The sequence below is a fragment of the Rattus norvegicus genome, chromosome 7 (genome assembly GCF_036323735.1).
Source record: "Rattus norvegicus strain BN/NHsdMcwi chromosome 7, GRCr8, whole genome shotgun sequence".
Classification (NCBI taxonomy): Eukaryota; Metazoa; Chordata; class Mammalia; order Rodentia; family Muridae; genus Rattus; species Rattus norvegicus.
Window position 1 is genome coordinate 133,647,052 of NC_086025.1, and position 27,211 is coordinate 133,674,262.

A 27,211-nucleotide genomic window follows, 5' to 3' on the forward strand; every position below is an offset into this window, starting at 1 on the left:
CACCCTGCCTGCCGCCTGCTGGGGCGTGGTCGATCTGGACCACCCAATGCCACCTCTCGAGGACCACTGGGACCCCATCACTGCCCAGATCCTCGGGAGAACCGCTGGGCAACACCCACCACAACAGGCTGGGCAAAAGTTGGGATCCACACAGGTATCTGGAACTGGGAGGGCAGCTAGACTATTCTAAGAAGTTGGCGGAGAACGGTTTGTTCAGGGTGGACTTTGGTGGACACAAACTCTTAAGACCAGCTTAGAAATGCTACCCCTACAGTAGAGAAAGAATGGTCCCCTTGAGCAGGGTCTTTGAATGTATACTGTGACTCACCGTTTCCAAAACCTGAACGGCACTAGAAAGTGAGGAGACACAAAAGACCGAGGTCCACCCAGAGACCACCTACCAGCTACAGGGTATTGATGCCGGGTGACAGAGTCTCACCCCCGATTGCAGCTTAGGGTCTCTAAGCCTGGGAATTGTAGGGGCAGAGTGCAGAAGGTGGGCAGAATCCAGATTTGGATTTGAAGGGGAGAGATGGGGTCTTCGGGAAAGGGGGTGCCGTTCATAATGTGCTAAGGAGGAGGGGAGGGGAGAGGCCTGAACTTCACAGTGGAGAGCAAACCTTCCTAGGAAAAGCATGGTACATTATTTGGACACGGTGTGAATTTAGACAGAGATTATGCAGACTGGGGTGGGGCTGTAGAGACTACAATTCTGGCTTCTCTAGGAAATCGGTCCTCCAATGAAGTCACACCTGATCACTGAGAAGGGATAGCCGTAAAGTGTGGATGGATACTAGGGGAAACATTTATTCCAGAATCTTAGAGAGCGGGTAGAATGCCCTCAAGGAAAGAAAGAGGTCATAATAGGCGTCCATGGGAGAAGGCAGAAGGAAGCTGGAGGCCTGCCACAAAACAGCCTGCTATTGTTTTCCATTTCTTTCATCAAAATAGACGCTGCATTGAAGGTCAAACACAGCGTGCCAGGCTCACACTAGGAAGCCAGACAGGAAAGGCTAAGCTGATGTCCAGGTGCTTACTTTGGAGTTAGATGGGCAATCAGGAGACCAAACTGTACTGTATGTAATTCATTTCCAGAGGTGGGTACGACTTCTCAAGCAATAGGTGGTTAGGGAATGGATGTTAGCTTTAGTGGTGGTCTGAGAGAGGCAGATTAAGAAAACGGAAGGACTTCATATGAAATAGGAGAGAGCAGAGAAATCCAGAGAACATTGGTCTTGCTGAGATGCTGGGAGAAGGAAAAGGCAGCCGGGGTGTCATTAGCAGAAGGCCGAGACCCCTGTCACTCCCGGATGACTCAGAACTTCAGCAGAGTGCCCAGATGGTAGCCTTCTAAGACACTCTTGTCTTTCTTACAGCGCGTGTTTGAAACAGGGCCTCACCTGTAGCCCATGCTGGCCTGGAACTCAGCTACCTCAGATTATAGGTGTGCATGACCTGATTCAGAAACTCTTTAGTGCCCAAGAACCTGATGTTCTGTCAGGCAGTGCCAGAGCAGGAACAACCCTTGAAGTAAACTAAATGGAGAAACCAAGCCATAGTGTTTGAAGAGATGATTTGAGTGTCACAAAACTAACTGGACTCACTTAGAAGTAAGCTACACCAAGGGTCAGGCCAGCAAGCAGCAGCTTGTGGCTGTGACTGCCGGTCTTTTATCCCAATGCTGGTGATGACTGTCTCATCCCATTGGTAGGAGCTTGTCTTCACAATCAGGTGATTGGTGCTGAGGAGAAGAGTAAGATGAAGTTTGGGGATGAGCAAACAGGCATGTTACAAGATGGCATGGGGTGGCTTCAGGCTATCTTTGATAGAAATATCAAACCAAACCAAAACAAAGGCCGTTTCTCATAACAGAAAAGATTGATAATATTCCTAGATTACCCTTACTCCTCAATTGTGGAATTAGGGCAGGAACTCAGACATCCTAAGTCTGGTCCAGCCTCTTACAGTATCCACAGTGATGTTAGGTTATAGTACACACAGTGATGTTAGGTTATAGTACACACAGTGATGTTAGGTTACAGTGTACACAGTGATGTTAGGTTATAGTGTACACAGTGATGTTAGGTTACAGTGTACACAGTGATGTTAGGTTATAGTACACACAGTGATGTTAGGTTACAGTGTACACAGTGATGTTAGGTTACAGTGTACACAGTGATGTTAGGTTACAGTGTACACAGTGATGTTAGGTTACAGTACACACAGTGATGTGAGGTTATAGTACACAGTGATGTTAGGTTACAGTGTACACAGTGATGTTAGGTTACAATACACACAGTGATGTTAGGTTATAGTACACACTGTGATGTTAGGTTACAGTGTACACAGTGATGTTAGGTTACAGTGTACACAGTGATGTTAGGTTACAGTGTACACAGTGAGACAGAGTTATACTATATAGCATACACCATGATGTATAACTTCACTAACACAGTAGTAAAACAGGAAAGAAAGAAAAGGAAGGGGTTGGGGATCTAGCTCAGTGGTAGAGCGCTTGCCTAGCAAGCACAAGGCCCTGGGTTCGGTCCCCAGCTCCGAAAAAAAGAAAAAAAAAAAAAAAGAAAAGGAAGGGGACAGGAGGAGGGAAGGAAGCCACTCTCTTGAGAATCTGGCTGGAAGTCAGAACCTTCAGCACAACTTATAAAATCAAACCGTCAGGGCTGGAGAGATGGCTCAGTGGTTCAGAGCCTACTGTTCTTGGGGAGAACCTAAATTCAGTTCCCAAGACCTTTATTGGCTCAGAACCACTGAACTCCAGGTCCAGAGTGCTGTGATACCTCTGCCCCCCCAAAGAATACCTGTGGTCATGTGACTCCCAAGAGTACCTGTGGTCATGCGAATAAAAAACACCCCCAACATTCACAGATTTAAAGATAAATGAATGTAGAGGAGTGGGCCAGGTATCAATCCCAGCACTCAGTAGACAGAGGCAGGTGAATTTCTGTGAGTTTGAGTCTAGCTTGGCCTATATAGTTTATTCCAGGCTAGACAGGGCGACATAGTGAAACCCTGCCTCAGAGAGAGAGAGAGTGAGAGAGGTGGAGGGAGGGAGAGAGGATGGGAGGGAGGGATACAGACAGGGAGAGAGAGAGGTGGAGGGAGGGAAGGAAGGAGAAAGAGACAGACACAGAGAAAGAGAGAGACAGAGAGAGAGGAGAACACAGCTAGCATATAACAAATTATGCTTATGGCCCTGGCTTAGGTTTCTCATCCCTCAACGTTATATAACCACCTTACAGCTTCATTTACAAAAGGAAATCCTTTCACATAAGAAAAATAAGTAAATTGGTTCATATGCATGTTTTAATGTTTAAGTCATGCTTATTTTTTAAATATTTATTAATTTATTTTATGTGAGTACACCATCACTGTCCTCAGACACACCAGAAGAGGGCATCAGATTTCATGACAGGTGATTGTGAGCCACCATGTGGTTGCTGGGATTTGAACTCAGGACCTCTGGAAGAGCAGTCAGTGCTCTTAACCCCTGAGCCATCTCTCCAGCCCAGTGCTTATTTTTTAAGATTTGTTTTCTTTTCTTTTTTTTTTTTGGTTCTTTTTTTCGGAGCTGGGGACCGAACCCAGGGTCTTGCGCTTCCTAGGTAAGCACTCTACCACTGAGCTAAATCCCCAGCCCCAAGATTTGTTTTCTTTTTATCTTTTCAATATGGATGCTTGAGTGTGGTACCGGAAGAGGCTGTTGGATCCCGTGTCGCTGGAGCTACAGGTTGTTGTGAGCCGCCGTGTAGGTGCTGGGAACTGAACTCCAGAACTGCAAGTGTTCCTAACTGCTAAGCCATCTCTCCAGCCCAACTTTAACCTGTAAACTTTATTGTAAGTTACGTCTTTTAAAAATATATATCCTACAAGGTCACACAATCATTATATATCATAATTATATATTATATAAATATGTAGTCGGCCATTATGTGGACACCTGAGTGGGGCTGTCTTGAGACACCATGCCCACACATGCACCTGTATGGCTCCTGTATGTGTGGCTGTCTTAGCCAAGGTCTAAAGCATGTGACCCTTCCTCTCTACTTAACTAAATTTGCTTCACTCTGATGTGTCCTGAAATTTTTTCCTCAAATAGGCGAGGTTCCAGCCTTACCTTTGTGGAGGTTACTAAGGAGGTGTGGAGGGACTCTCTGGTCTACTGGTGCCAGTGCTGGTGTATCTCCTCTCTGCTGGCCCTGGCAGGAGGATCTGCCTCAGCCATCCTCCCAACTCCCGTGCCACCACCAGCCATTCCCCGCAACCTACACGCACACGCACGCGCGCGCGCGCGCGCGCACACACACACACACACACACACACACACACACACACACACACACAAACTGCCTGTGTTGTCTGTCCCTCGTGTCTGGTCTTTTGGTGGTTGCTGGGAAAAGCTGCTTCTCACCACCAAAACTTCTCCTTTCAGTTCCCGTTTGTTTCCCCGGGGGCCATTCTTGACACAGGGAGCCCTAACCAGGGCACAGCAGCCTTATCGGCTTCCCAGTGGTGTTTGGTTTATGGAGCCCCAGATCCGGCTGCCTATTTTAGTCCCAGCCGTAAAATGCTGATTCATGCTTAACTCTGGCCCAGAACCGTGGCCTCTTCCTTTCTGGTCTCTGTCTTCCTCTCAACCATTTCCTTTCTTTACTTAGTATCTTTTCTCCTGCCTGGCCTTCTGACATTGTTGCTGCTGCCTTTGTCTGACCGCTAATCAGTATCTCTAGGGCATCCTGTCATTGGAATCTTGGAGTTAGCACTGGTTCTAAATACAGAGCAAAAAGGAAGAGCCAGGCCGTGGATGCGGTGAACCCCTCCTTAGTTCCATTTTCCTGTAGGGGCTTAATTACCAACGCGAACACACAGTATGATAACACATTGAGTTTTATTTGCCTTTCTGTATCTGGCTCAGTCTCAGAGCTGTTTTTCATTAACCACCTTTGCCCCAGATACTGGAGAAAGAGCAGAGAGACACCAGCAGCACTCCCCTGCCCCCGCTGCAGTATTAGGGATGGAACCCAGGGCTTCGCACATATTAGAAAGTGTTCTGCCGCTGAGCGATAACCCCAGCCCTAACTCCTTCTCGCTTACTTCAGATCTTATTGCAGAGCTAAGCACCATCTTGGGGAGGCCACTGGACTCAGGAAGACGTTCAGTTGTAGGCAATGACCTGAGGAAAAGACAGGATACTCAGTCCGTAACCTGTCCTCTCACTTGTTGGGTGTGGCAGCACACTGGGTTTATGGGACAGTCAGAGAGAGTAGGTGTTGTACGACAAGATGCCTCGGTGTACGCCAAGACAAGCAAGGACAGGTCTTAGAATGGCTGTGAGCCAGCATTCATGGACCAAGGCTCCATGTACCCGACGGCTGGAAGGCGCTGTGACATCTCAACTCCGAGACCAGCCAGACATCTCAACTCTGAGACCAGCCAGGCATGGTCTCTTCCACATGGCTTAAGGAGGTAGGCCATTTTTCACAGGTGGAGAGCCTGGAGATGGGGATGGGGTCAGGCCTTTCTGGAACTAACCCTCCCTTGGCAGCCATGTCTGTGCTTGATTGTGAACAGGATAAACTACAAGCTTTGTGGTGAGGTATACCCCTGGGGCTTGTGAAGGGAACTCTGCCTGGCTGTTTGGTGGAGAGAGGAGCCTCTGTGGAGGGAGGGAAGGGAATGAGAAGAATGGCCCAGCCTAGATTTCCCTATCTAACCCGGCCAGCACCTGGCTCACAGAGAACTTCAACCCGTCATGTGTAAGGACTCACATTGTTCATCCAGGAAATGTAAGCAGAGACTCGGGTGAAGACTGTGGGCTTCCTGGAGACATTACAGCCCATACTGGACACAAAGCTGGTCACTCCGTGGACAGAATACTGGCCGTTCACCAAGCAATGGAGGGGTCCCCCAGAATCACCCTGACGGGGAAGAACAACAGAATTAAAAAAAATGCAGTGCACTTCCTTCCCACTTGTGCACATGGGCACACACAGACACAGACAAGGACACACACAGACATGACACAGACAGGGACACACACAGACATGACACAGACAGGGACACACACAGACATGACACAGACAGGGACACACACAGACACAGACACACACAGAAACACACACACAGACACACACACACACACACACAGAAAATAGAATTTAAAGTTTTGTGCACCCTCCTTGTGGAGAAGAAATACAGTAATAAGACAATAACCCCAAAATTCGGAGTGTGGGGGAGGCCGAAACAAATTCTAAAACCATAACCCAAGGCAGGACGTGAATGAGTGCTGCAGGGACGGTGAAGGACAATGCTTGGAAAAGAAGGAGAACCTTGGGCTGTGTGGATGCAAAGGGAGTGGAGCTCTGAAGTGGCTCTCATGGCAGCACTGGGTGGGTGGGCTACGGTTTTAGGTCTCTGCTGTTCCTCCTGCAGGGCAGCTTTCAGGAGTGGGCTCTCTCCTTCCACGGTGGGTTCCGAGGGCTGAACACGGTCGTCGGCCTCCCTGAGCTGGCTGCCATGCTTACTGCTATCGCTGTGATGGGGCCTGAAACTTAACCCCATGGCTTCACACAGGCTAACACACACTTTTTCCACCTCCCCCTCCCTCCCTTCTCTTCCTCCCATCCCTCTCTTTTGACAAGGCCCAGAGGGGACTGGAAACATGACCCAGTAGTCAAGAGCACTTGCTGCTCGTGCAGAGAATCCAGGTTCTGTTCCCAGCACCTACATGGTGGGTTCCAACTGTCTTAGCCCTGGTCCCAGGTGATCTATGCCCTTCTCTGGCCTCTGCTGGTGCCAGAGACACTCACAACTGCCCATACATACATTTACTTTTAAATTAATTTTTTTGAGGCACGAACCACCATACCTGGCTAATTTTATTTTTAATTTTTAACTATGTATATGTGTCTGTAGAGAGGCCAAAGAGAGTCTGATCTCCCCTGGGTCTTGAGTTACAGGAGCCTGAAGCTTGTAAGCGACCTGACATGGGTGCCGGGAACTGGACTCTGGTTCTCTGCAAGAGCAGGAGACGCTCCTAACAGCTGAGCCATCTCCACAGCCCCAAAGTGTGTGTGCAATGAGGGTGTGTAAATGTATATCCTCGTCTGCTTACAACATGGAGGCAGCTCTCAAAAGATCAGCTGTGCCGGACAGAGAGGCACACACCTGTAATCCTAGAATTTAGGACCCTGTGGGTTCCAGACCAGTTTGAGCTCCATAGTTTGGTCATAGATGGTCCCTGACCAAAAACAGATTAGCTGAAAGTGGTGCCCTCTGGAGAGGGAACTGTGTTAACGGAACGAACGACCGTCTTGCTATTTGTCACTGAGCCACATGGTCTCATTTGCCAACAGGAGCAGTGTATCCGGCATCAATAAAAATTAAAGTTAAAAGGAAGAGGCAGCTGTGAAGACAGCTCGGTGTGTGAGGCCTGAATTTGATCCTCAGAACCCAGATTTTAAAATAAAAACCCCTGGAAAGGGCTGGAGAGATGGCTCAGCGGTTAAGAGCACCGACTGCTCTTCCAGAGGTCCTGAGTTCAATTCCCAGCAACCACATGGTGGCTCACAACCATCTGTAATGAGATCTGATGCCCTCTTCTGGTGTGTCTGAGGACAGATACAGTGTACTTATATATAATAAATAAATAAATAAAAAAAAACCCTGGATAGTGTCATTCACTTGTAATCTTAGTGTTGGGAGCAGTGTTGGATCCAGACAGATCCTGGATCCTAGCTTATTTTGTGACTTACAGGATGGTAAGAGACCTTGGCTCCAAAATAAAGGTGCACAACACCCGGAGAATGACTTTAGAAGCTGGGCCGTGGTGGCGTACACATTTAGTCCCAGCACTGGGGAGGCAGAGGCAGGCGATCTCTGTGAGTTGGAGGCCAGCCTAGTCTACAGCCTGAGATCCAGGCTAGCCTAGGCTTCATAGTGAGACCCGATGCACACAATCGCACACACACTACACATACAAAAAGAAGAATCAGTGAAAGTGACCAAAATGTTCAACTGTGGCGAATTCTTAATTCCTTAAAGGTTTTGTTGTAACCCAGCTGCTTGGGAAAGGGCAACATTTTCAGGTGATTGTTCTCAAGCAAAGAAATCTAATCCTCTCCTACCCATATCCTAACAAACTCAGGGGGGAGGGGGAAGGCTAAGATTTATGTGTGTGAATGCTTGCCTGTTTGTATGCCTGTGCACCGTGGGCATGTCTGCTGTCCACAGAGGTCAGAAGAGGACGTCAGAGCCCTTGGGACTGAAGTTAAAAGAGGGTTGAGCTGCCAGGCAAGCCATCTCTCCACCCCCCGAGCCCCCACCAATGTTCTGAGAGTATCTCAGAGCTAATGGGATGGAAGAGAACTGAGTCTGTGTAATATCCATGCATCACACTAACTGACGTAAGGGGGAGGCTGGGAGAGATGGAGGGTGTGGCCGAAGAGTGGGATCAGAAGGGGAAGAGAACCCAGTGTGGATGTACAGACTAAGACCCACTGAATTCTGCCTGAGGAGACCTGGGCTTACTTAGGACTCTGAAGACCTCAGGCAGGCTCACTGTCTGGGGGACCTCCGGTATGAAAGGACTCAGAAACACATTTGTCTCAAAGACGTATCAGTTTAGAGAAATAACCCCCCATCCTTTGGTCACAACAGAAGATCTTTCTAAAGCAGAGATGTGTGAATATGGTCAGAAAGGCTAGACTTGAGGAGTGACAGGGGTAGCTGTCTGCTGAAGATCTAGAGAAGGTTGTTCTATACATTAGCCTGCCTGTCTGTCTCTCTCTTAAGGTATTATTATTACTATTATTAGTTGCTTTTATTTGGAGACAGGGTCTTACCTTGTACCCCTTGGCTGGCCTGGAATTCACTAAGTAGACTAGGCTGGCCTGGAACGCTAAGCGCTCCACCTGCCTCCGCCTCCAAAATGCTGGGATTAAAGGAGTGTGTGACCATGCCCAGCATCGTATCATTTAAGTTTTAACAAGGGAAACTACAAAAGCAGTGGCTACTTTTCCTTCTTGCAGTTCTTTGGTTTCACAAAATCCCTTTGCTCCTTCTGATCTGCTGTGACCCGCGTGCCAGCCTCCGGCTAACTTCTCTTCCTCTTCCACAAAGTTGGGACCTTGCAACCAAGTTGCATTCCTGTGCTGTGGCCAGTGAACTAGAAAACCAGCCTGGAATTGATCCAACCCCTTTAACTAGGTCTACGGAGGAAGAGGGAGAGGGAGTATACGCCAAGCTCACAGTCTTGAAGGGTAACCCTTTCCCGTTCCGGGTTCCGGTTCCGGTTCCGGTTCCGGTTCCCGTTAGCCTAGGAAGGGTGAGCGAAGCATATGCCAAGCTCACCAGTCTAAGGATACCCCTTTCCCGTTCACGGTAGTTCTCCTAGGCTTGCACAACCTTTGCACTTCTATTTATTTAAATTTTTTTGCAGTCATGTTGATTTCCTAGTTCATGAATAACCAGAAGCAATAAAATAGAACACCCGCCAGCCTGCTTGCAAACCTCTCCGCGATCAGGGAACACGCCCATCCTCCCCCCAACCCTAGCCCCAGTTAAAACCGGGAGCTGGAGACGGAACCCAGGGCCTTGCGCTTCCTAGGCAAGGGCTCTACCACTGAGCTAAATCCCCAACCCTAGCTCTCCCTTCTTTACTGGGATAATGGTCCGTCTATTATCTGCCCTCCTTGCGCTCCAGAAAATCATCTTGTCCTATTGTTACCCTCAATTTTCTCCCCCATTAAAAATCCATCTTTCTGTGACTTCTGTCTGTCCCTCTCCCCCATCCAATGGTCCCTGAGGAATGCCTTCTTACCCTTACCTGCCCGTTGTGTGTGTGTCCCCACTATCTACAGACATTCTCGCCATGACAACTAGTTGTCCAATTAGTTACTTCACAGGGATAAGGCTCATCCATCACAGTTTCATCTGTGGAATGGCCCACCGGTCTTCCCCAGGTTTTGTTTTTATTGCCTGTTTCTGCCCTTTCTTGGGTCTCAGTATGTTCTCTTATCTTCCATCCACCCCCAAAGAATTCAAGCGTTTATGTTCTTATAGGCCTTCCCCAGCAACCCACCCCTCTCTTATTATTCTACAACTTTTCCTTGGGGTGAGGGACCATATTTGTTCTCAAGGGCGGCGCCTCACCTGGCTTTCTCTCCCAAGCTCCATTTGTTTTTTTTTTGTTTTTTTTTTTTTTTGTTTTGTTTTGTTTTTTTCTTTTTCTGTTTTCAAGGTAGCACCTCATGTATCCCAGGCTGGCCTTAGAACTGGCTTTGTAGCCCAACAGAACCTCCATGTTCTGAGCCTCTGTCCTCTACCCCCCTAAGGGTTATAGGCGAGCACCTCCATGCCTCATGGAGCTCCATCCATGGAACTCAGATGGAACCCAGGGCTCTATGCTCACGCCACAGCGCCTCCCGGCTGACGAAATACCCCTTCTGATTCATTAAAAAAATTTCCCAAGTTTATAACCATAGCCAGTAGCTCGTGGTCCATACAGAACCAGGCAGCAGGCTGGATATGGTTTGTGAGCCCCTGATCCCAGCTCTGCCCATGCTGAAGGGAAAGACCAGTCCCTGGGCATTCTCAGCCTGGTGACTTTATCTGTTCCAGTCCCCTTCTTTTGAATGACTCTCCCTCCTTTTCACGTGGTTTATTTCTACTTGACCTTTGGGACTCCCGGGAGGTTCCACTGTCTCAGGGAAGGTAAACTTTCCTGGCTGCAGCAGAGGGAGATGCTGGGGGCCTCCATGCCAGTCTGCCTTTGTCAAAACATTTAGCCACAGTGTTACAACACCTCAACAGGGTGGTACTGTGGGCCTCCATGCCAGTCGGCCTTTGTCAAAACATTTAGTCACAGTGTTACAATACCTCAATGTTCCTGGCTCCTTCATTTGCCATTGTCCAATCCGCTCTGTATCCCAGCAAAACCCCCCTCCCCCACCACAGTTCCCGGTGTGAGAGACACACCATGTGCACAGGCTGAACTGCTCTGAACAACCTGCCATGCGCTTTACTGTGGCTTGGTTTTGTTTAAATAGAGAAGCCTGTGCATTGTATAAGAAAGATTTTAAGATTGCTCAGCGCAGTCTTACAAGGTTCCTGTGCTGTTCCTACCTGCACCTGCTCCTGCAAGCGAGCACCAGGGTAAAGGGCACCAGTGGGAAAGTAAGAAGAGGGACCGACGGACCGGACTGAGAGTTCCTGCCATACAGTTAACTACCACCATCCCCACAGGCCCAGCCCCTGGCTACCGTTGAAAGAATTTAGGTCATAAGCAACTTCTAAAGAATACACAGGTAGGTAAACACAGGCGAGAGTCAGACCACACCGCAGCTTTTGAAGTGCCGATGTTGAGGGAGGGATTCTCACAGAACCCACTCCGAGGTTCTGTGACAGAGTAGGAAGCTGAATCTGTCCACGGGTCCGAGAGCAGGTGAGAAACAGAGAGAGTGTAAAAGGTGGGGTGTCCAGAGGAGGCCCGTGGGGCTCACCCCTGAGCGTACTTACCTGGCACCCAGAGCGGACTCCGTCTCCACCAGCACACACCATGGTCGTCTTCACCGTGGAGCCCCAGTAAGAGGAGCTGGAGCAGATGCTGTAGTCCACGCTGGGCAGGTACGCCTGCTGCAGGGTCTGAGACAGCTGCCCATTGGCTGAATGGGATATCACCCCGGAAGTCAGCACCAGCACAGAGAAGAATCCTTCCCAAGATCTCCTGACCTGACGGGGGGGAGGGGGGGGGACTGGTGGGGGGGGACTGGCGGGGGGGGGACTGGCTGGGGGGGACACCTCCTCGTAGCCTGTTGCAGGTCATGGGTCCCCCTCTCTCCTTTGTAGATGTAGCCACAGCTTCACTGTTCACAGGCCTGTTCTCCCTTGTTTTCACCCATAGCGTGGTCTCTACAACAGTCTGCCTGTTGTGTCGCTTGCACTAGAAGCCCCACGAAACTGCAGGGCAGAGGAGGCATTGTAGCCATCCAGTCCTCCCTCTGTCCTCCCTCTTCCCTCCTTCCCTCCTCCCTCTTCCCTCCCTCCCTCCAACCGCTTTTCCTTTCCTTTTTTGGGGATGAGGTCTCATTATGAGACCCAGGCTGGCCTCAAACTCCAAGTCTTTCTCCCGGTTTCAGTATGTCAAACAGCAGGATTTATTATTTCCCCATCTTCTCTTCCTCTTCCTGAGGCAGGGTCTCTCACTATGCAGCCACAGCTATCCTAGAACTTACTACATAGGACAGACTGGACTTGAACTCACAGAGATCCACCTACTTCAACCCTCCAGTGTGGGGTCAGAAGCCTGTACCACAGCCGGCTTATTCCTGCTTCGTAAGAGTTTAGTTCAGGGGCTGGAGAGATGGCTCAGCAATTCAGAGCCCTTACTGCTCTTGCAGAGGACCTGAGCTCAGTTCCTAGCACCCATCTGGGGGAACACTCTCTCCTAAACTCTGCAGACCCTGCAGGTCGTACACGCAAAGACACACACACGCGTACACATAGTTAAAAACAATAAAAACGAATGGTTTTTAGGAAGAGCTTCTGCAGGGTAAAGGAAACTTTATCTGGCTTTTTGGAGCCCTCGAAGCAGCGCCTGGTGCCATTTCTGTAGATACTCACAGTCAATTCTTGTTATGGAACCACAGCACCATTACATGCACTGAGAGCTGGATTAGAAGGCTTGTGTCTGCTTTCCCTGTGCTCACAGCAAGGCCTTGTTCTTCCTTAGAACCCCTAACCCTGCCTTGTGGCTTTTCAGTTATGCTTACGTTTCCACCTTCCTGACCCGCTCTGTTCCCAGCCCTCCCATCTCCCTGCCTGAAACCACCCCGTGGTGATGCGAGGACAGCAGACACCTCTCCTGTGCCCTGCAATAGCCACCAGTGTGTTTATTCTGATTGGGTCTGTGGAGGTGCATCTACCACCAAAGCAAGGGCTGGGACCTCTGACTCAACTGTCTCATGTCTTCTTCCTTTAATGTATCGGAGATTTGATCCGTGGTGCCCTAGGCTGTAGGGCTTGGACTGTACTGCCTAGGACCACAGAAAAAGATGCCCTAGACACCTAGCAAGTTCACCAAACCTCGGCGTGGGTGACTTACTTCTGGTTCTCCCCCAGCCTGTGATATAGCAGGGATTGTTGTTAGCCAGGATGGTTCCCTCCTGGGGCAAAACAGCCAGCTGGACGTAGTTATTGAGTGTGACACTCTGGGCCAAGCGCAATAGGGCGATGTCATAGCTGCGGGAGGAAAAATGGCAGCTCACTCACCTGATTAAAAGTCTGCCGTTCGGGGTTGGGGATTTAGCTCAGTGGTAGAGTGGTTGTCTAGCAAGCACAAGGCCCTGGGTTCGGTCCCCAGCTCCGGGAAAAAAAAAAAAAAAGAAAAAAAAGAAAAAAAAAAAAACTGTCTAAAAGTCTGCCATTCGGAGGACCTAAAAGTTCAGTTCCCAAGCACCCACATCACATGCCTATAACTCCAGCTCTAGGCATTATGATGATTTATTCTGGCCCTGTGTGTGAGCGAGAGAACACACATCACACACACACACACACACACACACACACACACACACACACACACACACACACACACACACACGGAGGGGACAAACTCGGAAGCAGGGCAGCTCTGCAGGGCATTAGGTGTACAACAGCAGCATCTTCTGGTAGAATGTTGGAATTGCAGGCTGGCTCTGCTTTTGGTGAACCGTAAAAAAGAGGTGGTCTCCGGTTCATTTCTCAAACAGGTGAGATTCTGAAACACCTCTCAGAGTTATACCACTTCCTTGAATCCATCCCCACGCACTCTACAGAACAGAAGGCCTTCTTACTCTCTTGTGGTGGGAGCATTCAACCCAGGGCTCACACCCGTAGGCCAGCGTTGAGTCACCAGCTCTTCCGCTGACCACCATTTTTTCCTAGCGCTTGGGATCTAGAGCCTTAAGCTTGTCACGGCATGTTTCCACTGAATTATGTCCCCGGCGCTTGTCTTATTGTTTCATTTTATTTATTTTTATTCATTTTTGGCAGACAGGGGTTAGGTAATTTTGAAATGGGGTCTTTTGAGCCCAGGCTGTCTTCTTTCCCAGCTATGTCATTGATAATGACTTTGAACTCCTGATCCTCCTGCCTTAACCTCTCAAGTGCTGGGCCTACAAGACTGTCCCACTAAGGACAGCTCCGTGATTACCATTTTAATGATTGCCTTTCCAAAACTTTACAACCCACTTTAAGAGATTTCCTCAAGGGTGTGAGTGTGGCTCAGGGGTAGACCCATTGCCTGGTATGTTGTTCAAGGGCCTGGATTCCGTCTCCAACACCAAAGCCCAACTAAAACCAAACAAATTCCCTTGTCCAGATAAAGTGATTAAGTGACTGTTGGCTATCCCTGGCCCAGAAAGTTCCGGAATGTTCTGAGTGATGTCAGTTGATGGTGTACTCCTAAGAATTCCAAGCCTTGGGAGGCAGGCTAGCTATATCATGAGTTTACGGCCAGCTTTACCCAAAAGCCTGTCTCAAAAAACCAAAACTAAACTAAAATTCCCATCCCCAGAAAAACAGAGACATTAAAACAGAGAAAAGTACTCTTGGGATCCAATTGGGCAGACCCACCCATGTGAAACAAACCTGGAACTCTCTGGGTGCTCTCAAGCCCTCCCCAGTCCCTGTGCTCCCAGTCCCAGGTGAGAATCCAGCACGTGTCCTTCTGCGGGACATGGGGTTCTCTCCCAGGCTCAGCCCCACTACTCAACGATCCAGGGTTCAAAAGCCAACTCAGGCATTTCCCGAGGGGAGCAAGTGAAGGAGACAGAGACGCAGTGGCCAGGCAGCCCTGCCCCAGCCCTCAGCCAGCTTGGCCTCCCACTTACCCTGCAGCCACATTGTTGCTGTTCCAGTTGGGGTGCACCACGATCTTCTGCACGCTCACGTACTGCTCCGTGCCGTCATTCTGACTCAGGTTGTGGTCTCCGACGACCACTCGGAAAGTCATCTGGCTGGAGAGAGAAGGGAAGCCTGAGGGACCGCCTTTCCCACTCGAAGAAAAGTGTGAGAATGGACTAGCAGCTTAACTCTGCGGTGGGAGCTGAGATTCTCCCACGCACGTGCAACTTGTATTTTCTCTCTACTGTCCCCTCAAATGACACCCAGACACAAACAGGCTCGGCAGTGGCCCACCGCCCTGAGAGGCTCAAGCTATGTATTCTTCCAGAAGGCTAGTCGCTTCCTCCCGTGGGCTCTGTTTTCCTCACCTGCTCACACAGTGGGCAGCGGTCATCACCCAGTTGCGTCGGATGAGGGTCCCTCCACAGGTGTGGTACCATGATCCTCCGGACAGGTACTGGAGGGAAATCTAGTCAAGAAGGAAGAAGGCGGGGGCGGGTTGGCGTCACCGTCTAAACCTCCTGACACCACTCAAAACTTCCTCTAACTTTCTGAGCCAGGGATAGCAAACCAATCCCCCCAACCCCACCCCCTGCTCATTGTTCCACCCATCTGCTGGTTCTCCGCCCCCCTCCTGATGTCTCTGCTCCTCTGCCCACAGTGGCCCTAAGTAGTGCATTGCGAGAGGAGGCATCTAACTGCTTCTGGGGTCAGCTGGAAAGAGTCTCCAGTGTTTGATGACATTTGCTACACTTGCAGGAAAGTGAGGGCCCACACAGCACCTTGGGCATCTTTCCAACTGGTCATTGCCCTGGGCTTAGAACTCACTTACATGCTCTTGTCCACTCCTCTCCAAAGGTAATCAAGCATTACACCATCACTCAAGCCCTACAGATTTAGGGCTCCAGGGTCCTATCCTCAGTGTCTTCAAAAAATACTCGTGCTGGGCAGTGGTGGCACACACCTTTAGTACCAGCACTTAGGAGGCAGAGAAAGGCAGAGGCAGAGAGGCAGAGAGGCAGAGAGGCAGAGAGGCAGAGGCAGAGGGGCAGAGGGGCAGAGGCAGAGGCAGGGAGGCAGAGGCAGAGAGGCAGAGGCAGGGAGGCAGAGGCAGAAGCAGAGAGGCAGAGGCAGAGGCAGAGGCAGGGAGGCAGGGAGGCAGGGAGGTAGAGGCAGAGGCAGAAGCAGAGAGGCAGAGAGGCAGAGAGGCAGAGGCAGAAGCAGAGAGGCAGAGAGGCAGAGGCAGAAGTAGAGAGGCAGAGGGGCAGAGGGGCAGAGAGGCAGAGGCAGAGGCAGAGGCAGAGGCAGAGGCAGAGGCAGAGGCAGAGGCAGAGGCAGAGGCAGAGGCAGAGGCAGAGGCAGAGGCAGAGGCACTAACATATGTCAAAGAAACATCGTGCCCATGTGTGCTTGGACAGGTAGATGCAGGTGTGTTTTAGGGTATGTGGAGCCTCTTGGATCTACCTGGCACATGACCTGTGACTGTGTCACACAGGTCATCACGGAAATAACAAAAGCATTTTGTGGGGTGAAGATGTCACTCAGAGAAAAAACATTTCCCAGGCATGACCAAGGTCCTGGATTTAAGTCCTCGGACTACAGGAAGAAGGACCAAAGTTTGAGTCCCCGGTAAAATCATTCGCTATGCAAACCCGACGTCCTGAGTTTGAAGTCTCAAGACCCATGTAAAAGACTGGTGTGTTCTTCTCAGCACTGGGAGGCAGAGGCGGCAGAGTCTGTGTTCCTCAGCAGCCTGGTCTACATTGCTAGTTCCAGGCCAGCCAGGGCTGCACAGTTGGATGCGGTGGTGAGCATCTGTGGTGAGGTGAGAGGTGCAGACAGAAGAGTGGCCCAGAAGTTTGGGGAGTTCAGTGAGGGGATGAGGGGTTGGCACCAACATGGAGTATGCACCACAGTGGCAGAAACATGAAAGGCCCAGCCACAAGCATGGTGGAAGGCTAAAAACCCTCTCTCTGTGTTGGGGCAGTTTGGCGCTCTCTCTCTCTCTCTCTCTCTCTCTCTCTCTCTCTCTCTCTCTCTCTCTCTCCCTCCCTCCCTCCCTGTTCCCCACCTCCCTTCCCCCACACGTTTGAGTACCTGACCAGAAGACTGGTGTGTAAATTTACCCCACCCCCAATCTTTTGTGTTCAGAGTCCCACCTCAGTTGGTTCCACCCATGGTTAGTTAAAATCTGGTATTAGACAGCAAGTGAGCTGCACGCTGGTAAAAACACATGCATGTAAAATACATTTTGGGGGGCGATGCGCAGCATCTCTCATTTGGGTAAAAGCCTGGGCTGGAGCAACACCCACCTGAGATGGCCAGGAGTTCCTCCGGGCTTCAGCCCCTCCAACCACGCGGGCATTAGTTTCCGGAAAGTCCTGGGTACTGTGTCCTTTGTGGGACAGAGAGCGAGTGATGACTAAGCGTGGGTCTGCGGGGCGGGGGCGGGGCGCGGCAGCTCCGCTGTGAAGACTGTTAGCTTTGTCTGCAGATTCACAGCTCTCCCCCGGCATGCTGAGGGGCCCAGCTCTGAGTTGTCTGAGCCCCTTTTCCTTCTTTTGAAAACAGCGCCTCTGAGCGCTTTCTTCTCCTCTGGGGTGTCTGAGCGCTCTGCCTTGTCATGAAAGTCCTACCCAAACCACTAGGCTAGGGGCCCACTGGTGCCTAGGCTCATCCTCCGCTCAAGGTCACTCACTGCTTGGCTTGAGGAAACCCTTCCCTGGCTTCAGCAGGATTCTCCAGGAGCCATGGACAGCAGTGCACACCCAATCAAGCACCTTCTGTGCATCTTGCAGCCAAGAGGGTTGGTGGGGAACCCGCGAGGGGCTTCTTCTCTGCCTCTTGACTAACTAACTCCCTAGCCGGTGGTGCCTGCATGGCTAGGTGCTTGTCTTTTGCTTGAGGAGAGTAAGGCCTTTTGCTAGACTGACCAGCACAGCTTTCTACATCCCTCTGAGATAGAAAGCTAGCCGGGGCTTAGAGACTTTCTGACCCTCCCTGCTTAAGTCCCCCTCCTTTAGAACTTGGGCCAGATGTCTACTTACCATACAGGACCAGGGAAGCGAACACCAGGAAGCGCAGCATGTTGTGGAGAGAGTAGACCACTGCCCCTTGCCATGAGCGGAACCCTCTTTATACGCCTCTTATCAGCAGCTCTGCTGACCTTCCTCCTGCCAGCTGGGCAGGGCTGTGGGTAGAAGGCAGGGAAAAGCGCAGGTGACATGAAAGTACAAATGAACAAATTTTAAGTCAACTCATTTATCTGATATTCAAAGACAGAACAAGGCCGGCACTCAGTTAACCCAAGTCGACTGAGCTGACCCCAGCTGAGTTGCATCCAGCGGATCCTAAGAGGGTCTTCAAGATGGCTGAAGCCATTGGCCGCCAGGCTGACCACCCACATTCAATCCCCTGGAACTGACATGGCAGAAAGAGTGGATGGGTTCCTGCAAGTTGTCCCCTGACCACAACGAGCATGTGCTCATGCACACACACACACACACACACACACACACACACACACACACACACACACACCATGAGTGCATAGATAGGTAAACACGGTAATAAAAATCCAGGATGAAGAGTGAGGATTGCTTTTTTTTTCATATGTGCCCCGTGTTGTTGGAATGTCTCCCACCATCCACCACTGTCCCACTGTCCACTCTGACACTACAGATGTAGAACCCTGCCCTGTGCATGTAGGGATTGGGGTTTGAGGAGAAGGTGAGGAATGGCACCTTCTCTGTGTCCAAAGAGGGAGACAGGGCTTGTCCACAGCACATAGATGAATGCTGGAACCCAGGAACAGAGCAAAGATGATGTTATGGAGAGCAAACAGGTCTGGAAAGGCTCCAGAGGGAAGTTACTGAGCTCTCGGGGCAAGAGCATGTGGGCAGGAGGGCAGAGAGTGCACCAGGGGAAGGACCAGTAGAGGAAGGAGGTCAGAGGGCAGTGCGCCCCAGAGAGGACAGAGGATCATGAGTTAGGCACAAGATGATCAGTCATGTCTGGCCTCAGAGTGGAGAGCTGTGGGAGCAGAGCTCGGAAGCTGCCCAGGCTTCCCTGGGACCCTAGTTATCTTCAAACCTCAGAATCTAGGCTTTGAGGCTGCAGGGCTGGGAGAGGCTGGGGAAGGAGCTTGCAGGAATCTGCCCCCTGAGCCTTCCAGATAGCTAATGCCTGGGTAGCCTGAAAGGCTCCCTCTGCAGCCCACCTCCAAGCATCCAGAAACAGACATGATCTCAGGGAGAGGGATGAGCTGGCTGAGGAAAACAGGCATCTTCCTCCTCCCATCTCTTTGCCTCTCTGGAGATAGGCAGGCAGTTGCTGGTCCAGGATACAGTGTTAAAAAAGGATAGAGTGTTCCAGAAGGATACAGTGTTCAAGAAGGATACAGTGTTCAAGAAGCAGCTTGAGAGCCTTTTACTGTTGTACAGCCAGACTCACCGACTCCACTGTCCGCAGCCCTTATTGGCAGGACTAACCTCATATCTGTCTCTGCTCTTGACCTGGTACAGAGAAACCCTGTCTGTATGTACTTGAAAACCGGCCTCCTGCCAGGGGTGGTGGTGCACATCTGCAATTCTAGGGCTTAGAAGGTGGAGTTAGGAGTGTTGGGCAGGGTAGGTTCAGGGCCAGCTTGGGCTGATTGAGACCCCATCACAAAAAAAACAGGGAACTAGCCCAAGGAGTCCATTCAACCCCTTATTACCTTTCTCTGTTCCCTGAGGTAGGTTCTGGTCTTGAACTCAGACTCCTTTGCCTCAGCCTCCAGTGACTGAGGCTGCAGGCGCTCACCACTACACGAAGGCCGCTTTAGACTTTTTCTTCAAGTAAGCCATTTCAATCTGAGGAACCCACCCTTTTCAACTGAGCAAGCACACAAAGGAAGGCACAAGGCTTTGTAGTATAGTTTAAACACAAAACTTTATTTCTGGTCATAAAATTTCCCACAAAGTTTGGAAAAACCCAAGACGATACAGAGGAAGTTTGAGTGGATTAGATCACACGGTGAAGTAGATTAAGGTAGAAAAGCAACAATTATTAGACACTGGTTTGTTGCTCTATTTAGTGGTTTATTTAAAGCACTGTTTATACTGCCTATTTGCCAAGCGTGGCTTCACTTGCTACCTGGAGTGGAATGGGGTCTTTGCTCTAACAACCTGCTGGCTACCCAGGGAGGCTTTGGTAAAACCTTGCTTGCTTGCCTGATCCACCTTGTGATTTTAGAATATAAAAATGAGGATGCAAACTGCACCCAGGACAACAGGCTTTTCAGGAGCTGTCCTGGTTTCGGACCACCTGTGATAGCTCCTCTTTCCCACTCCCACTGGTGTCAAAGCACTTATTCCAGAAAGATTCCTGAAGCAATGGTACAGCAACACACAAGGAACAGTGCAAACCTGTGACCCCAGCATGGAGCAGGGGCGGCTAGCTTGGGCTACACAGTAAGATCCTGTCTGAGAAGGGAGGGAGAAAAGAGGAACAGCTCCTGGGAGCTGCTACACTGTTCAAGGGCGGACATGAGGAAGCGTATCAACACCACAATGGACACCTTAGCTGGGAATAACAGAATTGGGTCGAGGAGGTAATATTAAAAATTCTAGGGGTTGGGGATTTAGCTCAGTGGTAGAGCGCTTGCCTAGGAAGCGCAAGGCCCTGGGTTCGGTCCCCAGCTCTGAAAACAAGAAAAAGAAAAAAAAATTCTGGGATACTTGGGAAATAATTTATGGCTGATAAAAATTTAAATGTTTAATGGAACCAACATTAGGGCCAAGATTTTGACTTTTTAAAACTAACTCATTATTAGCACAGTTTGCAGAGTGTTTCTCAGCTAGAAGTCAACCCACTCTCCTATGGGGCAGATTTAGTCAGTAGGAACAGTGCTTAGGACCCAGAATACATTTAGGGACCTACAAAAGTGTTTCAGTTTAAGATCCAAAGTGAATAGAATCTATAGTCATCTTTATGCCAATGTGATATGAACTTATTATCACCATAGCCCAGGTTGGCCTCCAGCTCTCAGTCTAGCTCATGTGAACCTCTCATCTTCTTGCTTCCACGTCTTTACTGCTGGGATTACTAGCCTGGGCCGCCATACTTAGTGTACCTGGCTTAAAGGATCAAACCCTGGGCCTTGAGCATGTCAGGCCTATGCTACCGGCTGAACTCGGCCCAGATTTTCATTCTTTTTTTAAATTAAGAATACTTGTTTATATTTTACAGGTTGTGAGTGTTTCACTGCGAGTATGTACCCCTCATGTGCCTAGTGTGCTTAGAGGCCAGAAGATGACGTGATCTTCCAGAACTGTAATTACAGACGGTTGTAAGTCACTGTGTGGCTGCTGGGAATTGAACCCAGACCCTCTGAAAGAGCAGAAAGAGCTCCTGACCACTGAGCCATCTCTCCAGCCCCTCCTGACTCTTAACTCCTTTCCTCGAACATTCTGACGCTCATCCTTAGAGCGGAAATCCCACGGAGGTAGGGGGTCCCCTCTCACATCCCACGGCTGCACACATCGCACACCCAATGCACACTGGCTGGAGGATGTTTCCGATGTGGCGGCAGCTTCAGGAGAGCAATGTGGTTCTTGCCAGTCTAATCCGTTTCCGTTTTGGGCCAAAGCAGGGAGAGGAACTCAAATCCAACAGTGTTTACCAATACCACAAAACCTTTATTTCCACCAGGTTCCCAATCAGCCTCTCTTCCCCCTTCCCACCATGGATCATAGCTTGGTCAGACTCTTTCCCTTTGGCTGGGCTACCCGATTGTCTCCCAGGGGACGAGGGAGGCTTCCTGCCATGTGCCCTTGCACCGAGCAGGAGGCAGCCATGGTCCCATGCTGAAGTCCCCCAAAGCCTTCCTGGACGTTTCTATTTTCTTCCAGGCACGGCAACCGTGGGGGTCCAAGTTGATTGTAGAAAGGTTGGCATCTTCGGGTCGGCTCCATGTAGGGCACTCAGGTGAGCAGATGGGATGAGCCCTCCAGGCATTTGCACACTGTCCCTGACCCCTCAGACTTGCTAAGGACTCCGATTAGCCTTATCTTGGGTCTGAGCTTGGAGCTGCCAAACACCTTACCAGGTGACCTTGGACAACACACCTATCTAGTTTCTGCTGAGGAATAGATGTAACACAGGGGGGCTATTTTAGTTCAGGGGCTGCAAGGTAGCACCCTTCATGCTCTCCACGTTATGTCTTTTATTGCTTTTGACAGACTGTCTATTCCTGAAGCCCACGCTGGACTAAAGACTTTGCTGCTTTAGTCTCCGAGTGCCGAGACTAAAAGCGTGTGCCTTCATGCCTAGATCCTGCTTTGTTGTTTACTCGCCTTGTACACAGAACAAAAGGGCCTTGGTCTTAGCTTGAGACTCACCAGCTGTCTGTCTGAGCCCATGAACTTCTTTCCACCCCAACAGTCCGGGATTCTCAGTGCGCTCCCCTATCTTGCTACCTGGCTTTCTGGAGGACAGCCGGCCAGAATGGTCAGTCAGTGAGGGGTCAAGAAATGGCACGGCTGGCAGCTCATGGTCTAGTGTTCTTGCGTGCTGGAAGGAGGCCCTGGTACAGCCCCAAAGATGGGGATTCAGGCCCAGCTTGAGCCACCTACCAATTTCTGTGTAATTGCAGAAAAGCCCTCTGCCTTCCCTCAGCCGCCCTCTGCCTTCCTTCCTCTCCTGGCCTCTTCTGTTTTCGTGGTGCTAAGGGGTCAAACCCGGGGCCTTTCCCTGAACTATACTCCAGCTAGGTCTCAACCTTCTCAATGGAGGGCTCCTTCCTGTCTCCTCCACAGGTAACTATGCAGATGACATGGGAGGAAGGCACTCTGTACATCAAGACGGTCTGCTGCCAGGGTCTGTTGACAAGAGAGGGTCTCTGCACCTCCAGTCCTTCTGCAGGGCACACTTCCAGGCTGCTTTGGAGGCTCCTGTCTCTAGAAGATCAAGAAAGCTTTGGGCCAAGTAGCAAGTAACCTCTTGGTCTCTCCACTGGCATGGAGGGAAGAAAATGGAACCGGTGTTGTTGCAAGAAGGTCCTGCCTTGGTGGCCCCCAGGCTTAAGAATCCAACTCTCGGGCCTCCAGAGGATCTGGGGGAGAGGACTCCCAGATGCCTGGTGACTCCACTGCTTGGGGGAGCTTGCTGGGCCTGTACTGGGGATGACCCCGGGCCTAGACAAACAGCCAGAGCTGGTAGGGGTCACTGGGATTGCAGGGGGCCATAGCTGGCTTTTTGTCCTTGGATGTCAGGCAGGTACCGGATCCTAAGTTTCTGATGAGTTGATCCTAAAAGGCAACACAGTAAAGGTTTAAACCGAGGACGAGGAGACAAGGACAGCTGCTATAAGGCAAAGAATGACCTTCCCTTGAGATGCATGCATCATGGAAATTTAGCCTTATGGCTGTCACAGAAAACTGCAAGACCATAACTGACAGAAAAACCCTTTCAGGGCCTTCCTTTCTCTGGGGTGGCCCGCATCAAAAACTTGGGGCTACAGCTGCCTGCCCCTCTTTTCTGCTTGTGGTTAATGTTGGCCCTATCCTTTCTGGTAGCCTCATGGCTAAGCCATTCTTTTTCTGAGCTCCGGCTTAGTGACATCAGTTACTATCTCCTACCTCACAGCCGTGTGGCACAGAGGAAAAGGCCCACTTCCAGTCAGATGTACGGAGGTCTGAATCCCAGCCTGCCATTAGCCAGTGGTGGGGCCTGGGCTAGATGGGATTGTTGAATGTTATCTGGCTGCTTTGTAGAAGTGGGAACATTGTCCTCTGGGACAAAGCCCCTTACAGATTAGGAGAAACAGTGCATGCCTGTGTGTTGCTTCACACCCGCACATGGAGGCACGTGTGAGCCACCAGTGACTCCTCACCTTGGAGTCTATTTGGAGTCAGCCTTAAAATGTGCATGGCAGAGGGACTCAGGGATCATTGCTGATCCCATGGTGCTCAGGCAGAGGGCGATGATGAAGAAGATGAAGAGAAAGGAGGAGGAAGAGGAGGAAGAAGAGGAGGAGGGAGAGGAGGAGGAGGAGGAAGAGGAAGAAGAGGAGGAGGAAGAGGAAGAGGAAGAGGAAGAAGAGGAAGAAGAAGAAGAGGAAGAGAAGGAAGAGGAGGAGGAGGAAGAGGAAGAAGAGGAGGAATAAGAGGAGGAAGAGGGGAGGAGGGGGAGGAGGAGAGGACAGGTGTGGCGTTCTGGACTCTCGGTTCCGAGCTTTCTGCGCCACCGACTCACCTGGGTCAGTTCCCATTCCTCGTCCTTGGGCACTTCGCTATTTTTGCCAATGAACTGACAGTTCCTAAGGCCCAGCGTGCTCCCACTGGCATGTAGACACAGCTGCTTCCCAATGTTGTGGCGGAGGTCCCTCTGGGAGGTGTACTCAAAGTACTGGAAGTCAAGACAAAGATGTTCTGTGGAGCAGGTGGGGAGCTTGCCCACTACCTCCCAAAGCCACAGCCCTACAGTGCCAACAAGATGGCTTCCCGGGGGAAGGGAGGAAGCTGTGCCGAGACCTGGCGCTCTGTATCACCACCCTGATTATTTCCACATCATGTTATACTGGATCAATGGTACGTATAGCTTCAACTGGGAACTAAAATTTTCCTTAGCCTTATCTTAAGCACCAACTATGAAGTCATGCGCTAGAACACTGGCTCTGCTGTTTGGTGCCTGACACAGTCTCCTTTTGTAGTTCAGGCTGGTCTAGACCTCTGCTGCATATACCAGGCTGGCCTCAAACTCACGATCCTTCTGCCCCTGCCTTCTAACTACCAAAACGTTGCACCATCCAGCCCACAGCACTTATTGTTCCAGCACTGGCTGGTTCTGGGTTTGCTAATAAGTTACCACTGAAATAAAAGGTATTACCCAATGAATCTCCCAAAACCATCTTGCAAGCTGGTTGTACCCTAATCTGCTTTCAAAGTAAAATTTAATAATTTTTACTTATTAATTATAAGTACACTGTAGCTGTCTTCAGACACACCAGGAGAGGGCATCAGATCCCATTACAGATGGCTGTGAGCTGCCATGTGGCTGCTGGGATTTGAACTCAGGACCTCTGGAAGAGCAGTCAGTGCTCCTAACCACTGAGCCATCTCTCCAGCTCTGTGTTTAAATCCCTCTTATGTACCAGATCTGGGTACAGGATGGCTGAGGGACGGCGGACAGGTAGTGTGTTGGTTAGTCTTTGTTGCCTTGACACTAACTAGGGTCATCTGGAAGAAGAATCTCAACTGAGAAAACTCCCTGTGAGGTGACGTGTGAGCAAGGCTGTAGGACGCTTCTTGATTAATGATTGAAGTGGGAGGGCCCAGCTGGCTGTGGGATGAGGCACTCCCAGAGCGTCAGTTACCCCTTTGGGATGTGCCTGCGCTGTGGGGTGCGGGTAAGCGTCCTGGATGTCGGTGGTGGCTGTTCAGGGGGTCACTACCGGAGGTGGGGTTGGGTCAGAATGGTAGGTTCTGGTCAGGGGGAGGGAGATTAAGGGTCAGAGTTGAGTCTATACAGGTGTAGGTGAGAGGGAAAGTGTTCAAGAATTCTCCAGCAGCTAGCTTCACCCACAGCCCTCCGGTTGGCAACGTCTCCTCACCCTCTAGAGCCCAGCACAGTGCTAGCTCTCGGTCCCTGATTCAGCCTGCAGACCCTGTCTGCCCGCAGCAGCAGTGGTACCTCCTCCCCCATCTCCTCCACCGTGGGCCTCAGGAAAGCACTATTTAAGGTAGGGAAAGGGGGCTCTCGGGGAGAGGAGGCACCCGAGAGGCTGCCCGGGACGAGTATGTTTCCCCTACCTGATTGCCGCCGAGGTTGTGGCACACGTACATGATGAGAGGCTTTCCTCCACGGTTGTTCTCACCCACATCCAAACACTGACTGGTGCCGAGATTCTTGATCTGCACAAAGGTAAGGCAGGGGAAACGGGACATGGCTCAGCCGGGCGAGGGTCCAACTGGAATGGCTTTCCTCCTCTCCGAGTGAGCCAGATGCCTGATTTGTTCAGAGGCAGAGCTGGCTGTGAGTGAGCGTGCTGCCCAGCCACGTGTAGTAACATGTCTTCATGGGGATTCTCACACGCTTAACACTTAAGAACCGCTACTCATCGATTCCCCCCTTTATTGGGACTTTAACTACTGGAGCAACTCCCAAATCTTCTCCTCCGCCCTCCGGTCATGTCTTGTCTGTTCCTGGGCTGCATGGCTATGACTTCTTTGGGGTGCCACGGTGATGTGCAGGTTAACTTACAGCTCCAGAGAAGGTGGGGTTCAGGTCGGGGACAAACATCTCTGGGTAGACATTGTGCAGGTACCAGGAAAAGTTGTGACAGTGTAGCTGTTCCCTCAGTCGCAGTCTCTCCGAAACGTCACCAAAGTTGTTCTGTCAACGAGTCAGTCCTCCAAAGGGTCAGTGACACAGCCCGGGGAATTCTGTCTGGGCCAAGGCAGCCCAGACACCATGGAGCACCGAGGCTACTCTCTGCTTCTCAGTCCTGCTCAGTGTGGCACTGACTCAGGCCCGCTGACACGCATGGGGACATCACCACCTCACAACACTCTCTCGTGCCCTGTGACTCCCCAATCAGACCTCCTGGTCTTCAATCAGAGCCTGTCAGTCATTCCTCTGGCGGTGGGTTCTCCTCCCGAGCTTTTCCTTCCTTTTCTCCCCTCTGAGTGATGCTGGGACTCCCCCCGCCCCCAGCTTGGGGCAACCGGGGCTCCTCCTCCGAGCCCAGTGTGGCTCATGGGGCTAGCTTATAGAGTTCTGAGGGATGAAGAGAGACAGGAAGGTAGAGAGGGAAGTTGACCCGGTGCCTCACCTCCTTGGCCATCTTTGCTGCTTGTAAATTTCTCCTGTAGAAAATCTTCTTGTAGTCGTCCATCCAGACCTCAGCCAGGCGCACCTGATTGCGTGCAATAACGCTGGTTCCCTTGGGGAAGGTGTGGGGACTCTTGGTGCGGAACACGTGGCCAACCACAGAGCAGGGGATGATCTCCAGCTGGCCCCCGCACTGCCACACCTGACACAAAGAAGACAGGATGGGGCCTTCAGAAGGGTGGTGGGCAAGCTCTCCCAAGCAGGCCTCTTCAGTTCCCAGGACAACAGGCCCCAGGTCTTAGATGTAAGTAAATGTTACCCTTTCAATCCCCGAAGAGAGAGCTGTTGGCGGGTAACCCTTAGGGAACGGCTACCCTTTTCCGGGCTCTCTGCCTGCGTACGCTGGCTCACTCTTGGTTATTGTGGACGCAGAGTCCTGATGTTACCATGGTTCACTTCGGAGAAGAGGCAGCTGGCTAGTTCTACGCTATGAACG

The 27,211-nt window shown here is 50.8% G+C and overlaps 2 protein-coding genes and 1 long non-coding RNA gene across 13 annotated transcripts in view; 1 reads left to right on the top strand and 2 right to left on the bottom strand.

Annotated features, from left to right (window-relative positions):
* Positions 1-13: 13 nt before the first annotated feature.
* On the top strand, positions 14-7,681 carry LOC134479578 (uncharacterized). 2 transcript variants are annotated; one of them, XR_010053108.1, is made up of 2 exons: positions 14-154; positions 7,374-7,681. It is a non-coding gene; the product is annotated as an uncharacterized LOC134479578 (long non-coding RNA). The 2 variants fall into 2 exon arrangements; XR_010053109.1 differs by lacking the exon at positions 14-154 and adding an exon at positions 5,185-5,484.
* On the bottom strand, positions 4,888-18,085 carry Cela1 (chymotrypsin like elastase 1). 4 transcript variants are annotated; one of them, XM_063262978.1, is made up of 8 exons: positions 17,949-17,976; positions 17,214-17,296; positions 15,270-15,370; positions 14,889-15,010; positions 13,121-13,257; positions 11,536-11,681; positions 5,787-5,936; positions 4,888-5,191 (listed from the first exon to the last, which is right to left on the bottom strand). In XM_063262978.1, exons 3-8 carry the CDS (start codon positions 15,339-15,341, stop codon positions 5,174-5,176), a joined length of 645 nt encoding a protein of 214 aa, XP_063119048.1. In that variant the 5' UTR covers positions 15,342-15,370; positions 17,214-17,296; positions 17,949-17,976; the 3' UTR covers positions 4,888-5,173. The 4 variants fall into 4 exon arrangements, with proteins under 4 accessions (XP_063119048.1, NP_036684.1, XP_063119047.1 ...); NM_012552.4 differs by having other exon boundaries at positions 4,890-5,191; positions 14,889-15,014; positions 17,949-18,010; XM_063262977.1 differs by lacking the exon at positions 4,888-5,191 and having other exon boundaries at positions 11,536-11,748; positions 14,889-15,014; positions 17,949-18,085.
* Positions 18,086-21,560: 3,475 nt separating this feature from the next.
* Galnt6 (polypeptide N-acetylgalactosaminyltransferase 6) overlaps positions 21,561-27,211 on the bottom strand; it is a 47,298-nt gene continuing 41,647 nt past the window's right edge. For 6 of the 7 annotated variants that reach the window (XM_063262835.1, XM_006242296.5, XM_039078233.2 and 3 more), the window contains 5 exons: positions 26,717-26,917; positions 26,146-26,277; positions 25,695-25,796; positions 24,139-24,291; positions 21,561-23,192 (listed from right to left, as the gene is read on the bottom strand). In XM_063262835.1, coding sequence (XP_063118905.1) covers positions 23,079-23,192; positions 24,139-24,291; positions 25,695-25,796; positions 26,146-26,277; positions 26,717-26,917 — 702 coding nt within the window. In that variant the 3' untranslated portion in view covers positions 21,561-23,078. Of the gene's footprint in view, positions 23,193-24,138; positions 24,292-25,694; positions 25,797-26,145; positions 26,278-26,716; positions 26,918-27,211 lie in introns of those variants that run through there. The other variant, XM_063262836.1, reaches the window with a different exon arrangement.

What these genes read in the sequence shown, in the direction of transcription:
- Cela1 (NM_012552.4), bottom strand. Translation starts at nt 17,988, where the DNA reads ATGCTGCGCTTCCTGGTGTTCGCTTCCCTGGTCCTGTATG. An exon ending in CGCTTCCCTGGTCCTGTATG is followed by an intron (nt 17,297 to 17,948) that starts GTAAGTAGACAT and finishes TGTCCCACAAAG; the next exon opens with GACACAGTACCCAGGACTTT. An exon ending in GCTGCCCACTGTGTGAGCAG is followed by an intron (nt 15,015 to 15,269) that starts GTGAGGAAAACA and finishes TTCTCTCTCCAG; the next exon opens with CCAGATGACTTTCCGAGTGG.